We start from the raw sequence: 12,512 nt of genomic DNA, 5'->3' as shown, positions 1-12,512 counted from the left end.
CACACAGGCCTACATCCACCACACACACAAACAGCTCTGTCCACCGTGCGGTCACACACTCGACCCCTGATCCGCTCTACAACCACTGATGCGCGTATCATGCCACACCGCGACACTGTAGCCTACTAATCGCTCCTAATTAACAATAACGGCAGGAAATATCAATAACAACGTAGGCTATTACCTTTGAAAACGGCCCGCAAACTATCAATAGACCCTCGTTTTCCTTCTCCCAGTATTATTCCTTTTCTCTTAGCGTTTCTAATGTCCTTTTGTTTTTCCTGCTTTCCTCCTGACGTGCGCCCATTTGCGTAACCTGATGATTGACGTCTGTCAATCACTTTCCTCCTCTTTTCTTTTTTTCCTCGGGTTAAAATGCCTCCAAACAGGCGATCTATGAGTACGTCCTAACTTAACAGAGAAATAAAACACAGCGAGAGCACAACTAAAATGTGATATTATTCGCAGCTTATTTACAGATTTTACTAATGGAGGAGACAGCTGTCTGTCTGCTGCTCTAGCACCGCAGCACCGACAGGACCAGCACCTGTACGTCTGTCTGTCTGTCTGTCTGTCCGCATGTCTCGTCCTTTCCTTGTCCGTGGTGCTGAAATAACGCGGAGCACTTTGCTCTCATTACTTTTGTTGCCAATTTAAATTCAGAATATTGTTAAAGCCTGTAGTTTGTCTGAAAATGTACATGATTTTGCTTTTTGATGAAAGTCCTCGTTTTTTCTGCTAAGTCCTGGTTTCTTGCCCTGATAGTGATTTTAACACTCAATGTGTTGTGCGTACCTGGGATGCATGGATAGTGCGTTTACTGCGTCCTTTCAGGGTTTAAAGCATCAGCGACACATGGGCACATGGCTGGAAAATCATTTGATGTTTAACAGGGCAGGGCCTCATATGAAATATTGAAACGGCCCCCAGCTGTCTAAGGCCGCCACTGCTAAACACATACGTAATGCATAGGTTATTTTATTGTTAGGTTACATATCTTGTCCGCCGTCTGTGTAGCAACAACGCCAACAACTCGACATCTCTCATCAGTCTCCGTCTTTTCCTCTGGTACCGTTTCTCCGTCCTCAGTGCAGTAGTAAGAGCGAAATGCGCTCTGCTTCGCTGCCTTACATGGTGGTCGTACAGCACGGCTTGCTGAGCCAAGTGCAATTGGTACCAGCGCAGGAATTTCACGAGGGCCACGAGGGCCATGGCCCTCGTGCCCGTCCGATTTGGCCTTGTGCCCTTGAAAAAAATATCTGCCCTAAGGCCACAGTGGCCTTGATGCCCCACCCGCACTGCCCCGGTTGATTTTGTGGTTTTCTCCGTTGCCTCTTTCCTGTCAACACGGCTTTGACACCTGCGTCTTTGAAGAAAAAACAATGCGTATTTTGATGCCATTCTGGCAGCATCATCACGGGGTGGGTTTGATTCGAGCCTGGCATAAACCGCTCGGGCGGCTATAACAACAGTTTGACGACCAATCTATCGCCGGCCAACCAGGTGACTTCATCAAACACCCCCCACCCGCCGAACCAATCATGTGGCTGGAAAAGAGCCAAGCCACATGTCAACACGTGCTAAGTGTTTGGGCTGCTACAGCCGTGTACGTCAGCAGAGGCACACCGGCAGTAAAAAATAGAAAAAATAAAAAAAGAGTTTTGCCTCGGAAGAAAATGTGAAGGAGTCAAGGAGAACTCGGATGACTGACCGTGAAAAGATGCGTGGTGCGTCATTAACTCTGAAGTAGGCTAACACTAAACTTTAACAATGGAGACGCCAGACAGACAGCTGGAGCGGACCGACGTCCCGGCCACGTTCACCCAACAAACGGACGCGGTCACGGTGCGGTTGCTCTGCTGCTGCTGCTGCTCAGCCCAGAGCCACTGTTGTGTTCACACCGATACAAACGCACCGCATTCCGGCGTAAAGATCAACTGTGCCGACCTGAACACTGCCCAGACCCAGGCAAGCTACTATACTAACATGTGTTTTATTTATATGATGTTGTATAATGTTCATCATTACATCTGTCATGTTAGACAGGAAAAAAAAAATCACAAAATAACCTTCTGATAACCTAGAATCTCACTTGTGACAATAAGGGAATATTTAAGCCTGACCTAAATAGTGATTTGAGTTATATCGTGATATAAATTGATGTCGACTGATATGAAAAAAATTATCGTGATAGGATTTTTTCTCATATCGCCCAGTGCAATAGTGAACAAGTAAGATAGGAATTTCAAAACATAGCTGCATAGGACTGGACCCTTGTGCAAAAAATTAAATGCATAAATTAATTTAAAGTAGAAAATTTCTGGTTTGCTTGAGCCCGTTTTATGTATTAATTTAACAGATACCGGTAGTTAGTAAATTCATTAAAGGCATGGATTTAAAATCATTGTTTTATATTATGGCCTTGCTGCCCTGGCTTTTGGCCTTTGTGCCCTCAAAAAATTGACAACACGAAAGGCCAAGTGGCCCTGCCCCTAAAATGACGAAATTCCAGGCCTGATTGGTACATAAAAAAAAGAAACAACATCCCCCAAACAGCCAACTTCACATGCTGCTCCATGTTTACTGTTACCCAGCAGGTCTGTCAGTCGCGAGCGGAGTGACGTCGACTTTTGACGCTCAGAATGTTTGGTGCGCTTGGGGCGCAAGTTTGGTGCGGTTCAGAAGTTGCAGTGTGAACGCGGAACCGAACCAAGTGATAATGCAACAATGTTGCAACTTTCAGCCCCCCAAGCGAACTCGAGTCCACTTGGTTAGGTGTGAAAGCAACCTAAGAAAGATCTCAAAATGTTTTCATTCAGCGCAAAGGATTTTGGTATAGGGGAAAATATACATACGATTTTAGAATTTTCAGCTAATTTTTGATATTTTTGTCCCAAAATCAAGTCAGGATGTGTTAAAAACGTAAAAATAACTATTCTATTGAATTCCTTGGCCCCAAATTGTGTAGAAAAATGTGTTAATTTGTCCCTGTGAGTTGTTAAATGAAAGAGCTATGCCAATTTCATTTTCAGTTTTTTCAGCCTCGAATTTGGGATAGGTGTAGTAAAGGGTTAAAAATAAACACCATGGGACATTTTTTCACCCTGGTACCTGTCAGAGTCTTAAAGTAGACACTTTAAAGATTAAGAAAGATCTCAAAATGTTTTCATTCAGTGCACAGGATTTTGGTATAGGGGAAAATATACATACGATTTTAGAATTTTCAGCTAATTTTTGATATTTTTGTCCCAAAATCAAGTCAGGATGTGTTAAAAACGTAAAAATAACTATTCTATTGAATTCCTTGGCCCCAAATTGTGTAGAAAAACGTGTTAATTTGTCTCTGTGAGTTGTTTACTTAAAGAGCTATACCAATTTCATTTTCAGTTTTTTCAGCCTCGAATTTGGGATGGGGCAGTAAAGGGTTAAAAGTAAACACCATGGGACATTTTTTCATCCTGGTACCTGTCAGAATCTTAAAATAGACACTTTAAAGATTAAGAAAAAACAGGTGGGGAAAAAAAACGAGTACGTGCTCATGAACCCCTGTTTCCATCTAGACTAACTACTTTAATCGAGGGAAAGCTACATTGTTGCGAGTTGAGTTGACTCCGGCCGGCGTATAAGTGCACATGCACTAAGCCTGTGAATATTCTCATTTGTCCAGGTCATAGTTATCTCAAGGAAATTTAAATTGAATGCAACTGGACTTGGTTATTTGTCTAGGAAGATGTTTCACCTCTCAAGAGGCTTCATCAGTTCATGTATCTGATGCATATGAACTGATGAAGCCTCTTGGATTACAAGTTACAGTTGCATTCGATTTAAATTTCCTTGAGATAAGTGCACACTGTTTCGGCTGCCAATTCGGTCATAGTTTATTTGTAACATGTTTTCTTCATTCTTCATTAGGCTAATGTTAACACTAAAACCACCAAGACGGTCTCTCACATACGTTTGTGTTTTTCTTGCGTAAATGACTTTGTTTACATTAAAACTACAGGGGCCTCATTTATCAACAGTGCGTAGAAAAGGTTCTAAATTCTGTCGTAGGAATGAAATTTAGAATGTGTGTAAGTACAAAAAAATCCGTATTTATCAAACGTGCGGACACCGGTCGTACGCACACTAGTAAGTAATCGGTCATGATAAATCCCACCTGTTCCTAACTACCATGGTTAGGGTCATTTGCCTTCAGACACGCCTCCAATTGACCATATATGGTAGCAACAATCCCTTTACAGGGATGCAAACAGCGCGCCGAAAAGCGAAACTCGCTTTTTTCATGACCAATTAGGTGACTTGTGTGAATCGTTCAGATCCGAAGAGTTTTTGTTATTGGGAGGGGGGGGGGGGGGTCTCAGCGATCAGCTGGGGTCAGTAAAATGTTTTTTCTAACAGGCTGACAGTGACAATCACGTGAAACTGAGGCGAACTCATTCATGGTTGTCTCTGATTATACTGATAACAGCCTACCTCCAATGTAGACGCGCGACGTGCGCGCTCGTTACCCAAAGCGGCGCGTATCCGCGTGCAGTCGGTGCGACGGCGACGCCGTTTTTTCCCCCGTGCATGTCCGTGGAGCTGTGCGCTGCGGACGTGCACGGTTCCCTACGTTGCTGTGTCAGGCAGGTGTTTCCACAGAGCTCTGCCCCGTTTCAGAGGGGAAGGAAGCCCTAGGAAGCCCTAAAGACGTCGCCTCCGCGATGTAGAATGTGTTCAATTAAAGTGAAACTAACACATTATATAGGCCTATATGTCCATTACACACTGAATGAAACATCCCATGTCTTTATTTATTCAGTTTATTTTAATAGTAATAATTATGACTAACATTCAGTGAAGACCTAAAAATCAGTATCTCCAAAATTGAAATATTGCAAAGGATTTTTTTTTTTTTTAAAGCATTTTTAATATAGAAATGTTGGCCTTCTGAAAACTATGTCCATCTATATGCACTCAATACTTGGTTGGGGTTGAACTACTGGGAATTGACTTTTCCATGATATTGTAATGTAATTATTTGTTAATGGTGAGCCCCAACCCCCCCCCCCCGCCAGACAATTCCTCTCTTTTTTGGTCCTGACCCGTTTGCATCCCTGCCTTTAATAATGCGTGAATGGATTTTTTCCCACACACCAAAATCATGGCAAAGAGGGCGGAGAAGAGGAGTTTCTCTGATACCGAGATTGAGGTACTTAGAGGAGAAGTTGAATCAAACCAAAAAATACTGTTTGGAACACTAAATGCAGGTGTGACCAACAAAAGAAAAAATGCTGCATATGGAGAAAGTAACAACTGCTGTTAATTCTGTTGGGTCAGAGGAAAGATCACTGAGAAATAAAAAAGCTGTCTTTTATATGAAGGTAGATTTGTGTCTTTATTCTTCAATCAAAAAATATATTTTCAATAAAAAAAACATTAACTTCAATAATAAAAAAAAAAGTGTTTTTTTTTTTTTAATTGAAAATATATTTTTTGATTGAAGAATAACAACACAAATGTACCTGCATACTTTTATAGCTTGTCACACCAATCATTCAAAATGTCTGCTAAATTACTAATTGAGAATTTTTTTAAATTAGGAAACAGGGAACATGTGTGAAGTTTGAGACTGCTGAACACTGTGACTCCTCCACTGGGTTCTATTTGTAGTTCCACTGTTCTACCACTAGATTTTGTGTGTACGCATGGTCAGAGTTGTGCTTAAATTTACACACGTTCCTAAGCACAAGTACAAGTTGATAAATTCCATACTTTGCGTGGGAATGTTCTTACACACTCATTATGCACACATTTGTGCGTACGCATGGTTGATAAATGAGGGCCCAGGTCTCTCAGTCCATGACTTTTCCATATGTGATGGTTTCTGAAGCTTACAACTTACACAAATGAAACACTCAATTTCTGGGCATTTATACCTCGGGCCGACCATAGCTTATTTTTTTCCTCAATTATTGTTTTCATCTACAGTTATATTTATCATAATGTGCCCGATTCGGGAGGGAGAGAGGGGGGGAGTGAGCGCCGCGGTCATGTTATGTAACAGTTTCCAGAAATATGTAACAAAACAGGATATTTATTCATGTTACCCTCTGTTTAGGTAGATAAAGGTCTCAGTCACATTTGAATAAAAATAACGCCATTAGGCTAAATATCATAGGATCTTTTTTTTAAAGATAGGCCTATTTTATTTTTAGTTCCATAATTCAGAGATGATTTTTACTTAACGAAATGAAACAAAACAATGTAGCCTACAGTTTTGTCCTCCGGCTTATGACACTTATGAACTGAAAAGTGTGAGGAGAGCTACTGTAGGAACCGGTTTTTCTGTTCAAAGCTGACTGAACAGCTGTGTGAAGTTCTGTGGGGGGCAGGGCTGTAGCCTACTTGAGTGAAGTATCCACAAGCACACCTATTGTTCAGAGATAAATGAAGGTGCTAATGTGTCGCTGATGTGTCTATTAAGCTGGTCCTACAGACCGCTGCATATAAACCCCACTGTAGCGATTTTCACGCAGCCTCGCTTTCAATAAAACACACACTCGCATTCTATAGCCTAATTGCAATCGGTGAAATATATGAAATCAATATAAGACACAATTTAAATGTGAGAGTTGCTGTTACTCTAGTTTTTTGTTTGGATAAGCTTCATATTTAAAAGCGCAGTGACGGTGTCACCTTTCATTATCACTGGCACCAAGAAGAGGCCCTGGCATTTTTGACAAAGGCCATACATTACACAAACACACACATACGATAGCCTACGCACATAGGGTTGTGAACGATAAACCGATGCGACCGGATATTCGGTTTAACAAGTGAGAGATTCGGCTGTATCGGTAGCAGCCTCCTGAATCGATACAAATTAGCCATGAATTCCTAGATGAATCGGTTGTAGAGTCATGAACCGGTTATCGCTATGGGCTAGAGTGCTTAGCCGTTAGCGGTGTCTTTAATAGCTCATAAATCAATCAACGGGCCACGTATAAACAATTTTTTTCCTGCGAATATCTTTGTTACAACACGATTCGCTAACTGGAGTAGTTTCATGTTGTGTCCAATAACGGAGGGGACTGGGGGTTTAACAGATGACGTCCTGATGTTAGCTTTGCTGCTGCTATTAGCACACTCCCCATCGAGGAGCTGCTCCTGTCTCTGCTGCCTGCTACAGGTAGACAACCTGGTCCGACCTGCGGGTGTTGAACACTGGACCCGACGTGGAAGCATAGACTAGGCTATTAATGAGCGATAACTCTAAACCCGGCTGAAAAAAAGCAGCCGTCTTCGCTGTAATCGCGGCAACTGGCAACTACGTTTCGACGTATATTTTGATATGAGCGTTAGCTGCTGTTAGCCACCGCCTGTAGCTCAGCTAGTTAGCTTCATCGATAAACAAACGTAATACGTAGCAGTCTTGTTGCTAAGGCAACTCCGCTGCCAGCCCCTGGAAGAACCGGTTCTTAGCTCTGACCCAGCAAGGAGTTGGTGCTGAACCAAGAACTGGTGCTGAGCAGGCACTGGCTCCGAACCAGCACCGGAACCAGCTCGGTGGAAAAGGGCTAATTACAAAAACGTTCTCACAGATATTGGTCCATGTCAAAGAATAAATACATTGACATGTGATTTTGTTGTTATTCTCTTTTTCTTCTTTCTTTTTTTTGCCAGTGCTTTAAAGCAACAAAGCTTGGGGATATATTTGAAAAAATATTGTAGTACTACTGTAAGATAGTCAATTCTTTATTTTATAAAATATCTAGCCTACAACAAATATTAACCGTAGAATCGAATCGTCCTACACTGTATCGAATCGGATCGAATCGGTCTGTATTAAAAGGATATCGTTTTTTAATCGAATCGTAATCTGTGTATCTAGATTCATATCGAATCGTTTATCACAGAGAGATGTGCAACCCTAATATACAGTAGGCTATATCAGTGATCATAATAATGATGACAAGAGAAAATGCATTGTTCACTAAAACTGCACGTTGGGATTCGATCCCAGACTGAGATAAAATCTTTGCTTACAGTGAGAGCTGCTTTACTAAGTGAGCTATACCTCTCGTGTGTTACTAATGTTATTGTGTCTCGAGTGTTTCAGAGTCGGTCGGCTGTAAACCAGCGGACCCCGACTGACTTTTGTTTTTGTGTTTTTTGCGGTCACATCAGCACGGCTGCATCTTCACGCGGCTGCCTCGGTCGCAGCTGTTGTGGCATTTGCCCATATTGCCCTATGGCCAGTCTGTCCCTGTCACTGGCTGTTTGTGTTGTCTGTCAAAACATGGATGAATGAAACCTATATCCACACGTCTTGTAGCCTATTTCTATTGAGGGAAAGTTATTTCAGGATATCCTGTCTTATCGCCCAGCCCGAAAGTGACATAGGCTATTGCCCGTTCATTCATGAGAAATCATCCAGCTACACTCTCAATCAAACAAGGTGGGGAATGAACACTACTGTAGTTGGCTCATTTTAAAAACACACCGGCAGCATCACCCACTGAGTTAATTAACTGCTGTGTGGAAAACCACGCTGTGGTCCGTAGGCCTAATCGCTGTGCAGATGGGTTTGGAGCTGACGAGAGGATCGATAAAAGAGAGTGAGACGTAGCCTATAGCTGCCGTCATTACATTTTTCTCATTGAAAAACTATTGTATTATTATTATTATATTGCATTCCCCATTCGTGTTCACTGCTCCGTGCTGCTGTCTTATGGAGTGCTCTTATGGACTCTTATGGAGTCCTCTTGCTCACAGATGCCACCTGGTGGTTGTTTGGGCATTTGTTTAAAAAACCCGCATCGAACCGCTAATTTTAGTGGGAAAATGGCTTATGAGTGACAGTATGAAGACAATGTTGTTAATGATGTGTATGTCATTGTTTCTGCAGGTGATCAGCATCCGTTGATGATAAAAGCAGAGGATCCTCCTGAGTTGACCACTTGTCTGGATCAGGAGAACCCAGAGAGTCTACATATTAAAGAAGAAAAGGAAGAACTATCGACCACTCCACAGTTCCCCCTCACTTCTGTTCATGTGAAGAGTGAGGATGAGGAGGAGAAACCTCAGTCCCTACAACCTCATCCAAGACAAACTGAGGCAGAGCCTCCATCCAGCAGCTCAGCTGAACAGATAGAGGTAGAGATAGAGGCTGATGGAGACGACTGTGGAGGATCTGAACGAGCCTGGAACTCAGATCAACCTGAAGATCTTCAGCCAGATACAGATGATGAGGTCTCAGAGTCGTCCTCTGAAGCTGAAGACGGTGATGATGACTGGGGAGAAACCAGAGCATCTGAGTTTGGTTTGAACAGTGAAGCTGCTCCTGTAAGTTATGAATGTAAGACTGGTAAAAAGTCTCACTGCTGCTCAGAGTGTGGGAAAATGTTTAAAACAACCTCGGATTTAAAGAGACACATAAAAATCCATACAGGAGAAAAACCCTTTGACTGTGCTACCTGTGGTAAAAAATTTAGACAACAAGGGGCTCTTACTGGGCATATGAGAATCCATACAGGAGAAAAACCATTTGAATGTGCTTCATGTGGTAAAAAATTTAGTCATTCAGCGTATCTTAGCACCCATATGAGAATCCATACAGGAGAGAAACCATTTGACTGTGCTACCTGTGGTAAAAAATTTAGACAACGACGATGTCTTACGGATCACATGAGAGTCCATACAGGAGAAAAACCATTTGAATGTGCTTCATGTGGTAAAAAATTTAGACAACAAGGGGCTCTTATTGGACATATGAGAATCCATACAGGAGAAAAACCATTTGAATGTGCTTCATGTGGTAAAAAATTTAGTCATTCAACCTATCTTAGTGCTCATATGAAAGTCCATACAGGAGAGAAACCATTCGACTGTGCTACCTGTGGTAAAAAATTTAGACAACGACAGCGGCTTACGGATCACATGAGAGTCCATACAGGAGAAAAACCATTTGAATGTGCTTCATGTGGTAAAAAATTTAGTCATTCAGCCTATCTTAGTGCTCATATGAAAGTCCATACAGGAGAGAAACCATTTGACTGTGCTATTTGTGGACAAAGATTTACCCGGCAGAAACATTGTTTACAACATACATGTGTCCATTCAAAAGTGAAGCCATTTGGTTGCAGTGTTTGTGGAAAAACCTTTATGGAGCCAGTGAATTTTGTGTTGCACATGAAATGCCATAGAGGAGCAAAACTATTCGGTTGTAATGATTGTGGGAAAATGTTTTGCCAACATGATGATCTAGAGAAGCACATGGAAGTTCACACAGACGTTAAACCCTTTGATTGCAGTGTGTGTGGGAGTACGTATTCCATAGTAGGGAATCTCATGAGACACATGAAATCCCATATAGGAGAGAAATCATTTAAGTGTGCTACCTGTGGTATAAAATTTAGTCGAAGAGCGAATCTTAAATGCCACGTGAGAATCCATACAGGAGAGAAACCATTTGAGTGTGCTACCTGTGGTAAAAAATTTAGACGACGACAGCATCTTACTGAACATATGAGTCTCCACACAGAAGAGAAACCATTTAGTTGTAGTTTTTGTGGCCATCAATTCTCAGATTCGTCTTGCCAGAAGAGACATATGAGTCTATGTAAACTCAGGAATGTTACTGAAGACAGCAGCAGTGTGTGAGGCTGCAGTGATTGAGCTGTAACAGTGCATCACAATATAGTGAAAATGAATTTCACATGTAAAACATTTAAAGGTACAATATGTAAGAAATCTAAAGCAACTGGCTGTAAAATCATCCTAAGATGTCAGAGAGACTCAGGAATAATGTTCATATAACATACAGAACTCACCAACAACAATCCTACAGCCAAAATATTCGCATTACATTTTTTTTTTGCAGACCGCAAATCATGTTTATGTTTTGAATTTCTGTGGTTGGCATGTGTCGCCATCCAGCGCTCTTTCCCAGTCACAGCGTCTGTGGCATTTCAGCCTCCAGGTTGCCAGTTAGCTTCCACTGAGCTGCAGCTAGTAGTTCGTAGTTACTGTGAGTCAGAGCAATAAAACAGTGAGGTTGTTGATGAATATTTATCTTTTTACTCTGCTTTGAGACTTTGAGACTGACTGTGAGTGAGCAGAGCAGGTTAGTGCGTCGCTGTCTGGCAACCTGGAGTCTGGTGGGTAGGGGAGGGGGGACAACGCATTGCTGTGTTTTGAATTTGACTGCAGCAACAATTTTGGCCACATTCTTACATATCGCTCGAACGGCTTGTTCATGAAATGACTACCTCAAATACATGTTACTGTATTAAGTTATACGTGTAAGTGAGGCTGCAGAGTTGTTGATTGAACTGAACTGTAACAGGTCGTGACAACATGATAAAAATGGACTGCCTGTGTTCTTTTTATTGTTTTTTTTTCTAAAAGTGTAATAAACTCTATATAATCTCTTTCTGGTATATTTGTACTTGGTGAAAACATTTTTTGTTTTGTTACTTAAAGCAGATATCATCGGCACGGCCGTTTCGGCTAATGCTGTGTTCAAGGCAGGCTTTTGAAACCGTAAGTTACAGCTTCAAGTCACAACTACGACTTGGTAGCGTTCCAGGTAACCCGTAGCTCGTGTTTTTACCGTCCTGTTGTCTGTGAAAGTTCCCTATAACGGCCACTCGTAACTTCCGACCCGTGAACTCGTACCAGATCGAACTGGTATGACTTCACAGGAAGGAAAAACACAAAGTACGAGTTTCCTTGAACGCACCATGAGTTAGCAGCCCCCGCCCTTGTCAGGCATCAATTGGTCCTCGTGCTACGTCACCACATTCACGCGCATCCCTTGGCTGCACACACAGCCCTTCATGCCGTTCTCTCCCCTCATTGGATAACACTTGTATCCCACAAGGAAAATTTTCTCCTCGGGTTACAGCAGAGCAGAGTGACGGAGAGACTCGTGTTTAGGCTGAAATACTTCATGTAAGTGATTGCTGACGGAAAATAGGACTATTTAGGACTTATATTAACAAAAACATTCCACTGATATCTGCTTTAACAAATTTTGGGTTCATTCATTGTAAATTTGAATTTCTTCTTATAAAACACAATTTAAAAATGACAGTTGTTGCTCTAGTTTATTTTGTTTAAATGGATTAGGGCTGTCCCGATTAATCGACCTAATCGATTACGTCGATGACGTAAATACGTCGACACGTGCAACATACCGTCGAGTTGTTTCCGATTACGTCGATGACGTAAATACGTCGATGGGTACAACACACCGTCGGGTTGTGAACCATGGACTGTAACAGACTGCAGCAGAAAAACACACGTTGTACCACAGCAGCACCACGGCGATGAACGAGCACCTGAAGCTGCAATATCACTCCGTTCATTCATCTCCGCATAGCGCTCTGTCGCCGTTACTGACGCTCTCTCTCTCTCTCTCACTCACACGCACACACACACAGAGCAAAGGGTGCGCTGTAAAAACGAAACTCATACGCGCCCCCCTCCCTCGTCGGACAATCAAACCACCCGCCACAGTCTCC

The 12,512-nt window shown here is 42.2% G+C and overlaps 1 protein-coding gene across 1 annotated transcript in view; it reads left to right on the top strand.

The window, feature by feature from the left end:
* The window catches only part of LOC146990368 (uncharacterized), a 64,793-nt gene that overhangs the window by 13,982 nt on the left and 38,299 nt on the right, over positions 1-12,512 (top strand). The window contains exon 2 of the mRNA XM_085772428.1: positions 8,894-10,720. Coding sequence (XP_085628554.1) covers positions 8,894-10,647 — 1,754 coding nt within the window. The 3' untranslated portion in view covers positions 10,648-10,720. The remainder of the gene's footprint in view (positions 1-8,893; positions 10,721-12,512) is intronic.

This window comes from Trachurus japonicus, chromosome 3 (genome assembly GCF_045865225.1).
Source record: "Trachurus japonicus isolate A0001 chromosome 3, Traja_1.0".
In the NCBI taxonomy this organism is placed as follows: domain Eukaryota; kingdom Metazoa; phylum Chordata; class Actinopteri; order Carangiformes; family Carangidae; genus Trachurus; species Trachurus japonicus.
The sequence above is the reverse complement of the archived record's forward strand: the minus strand, read 5'-3'. Positions and strand labels throughout refer to the sequence as shown.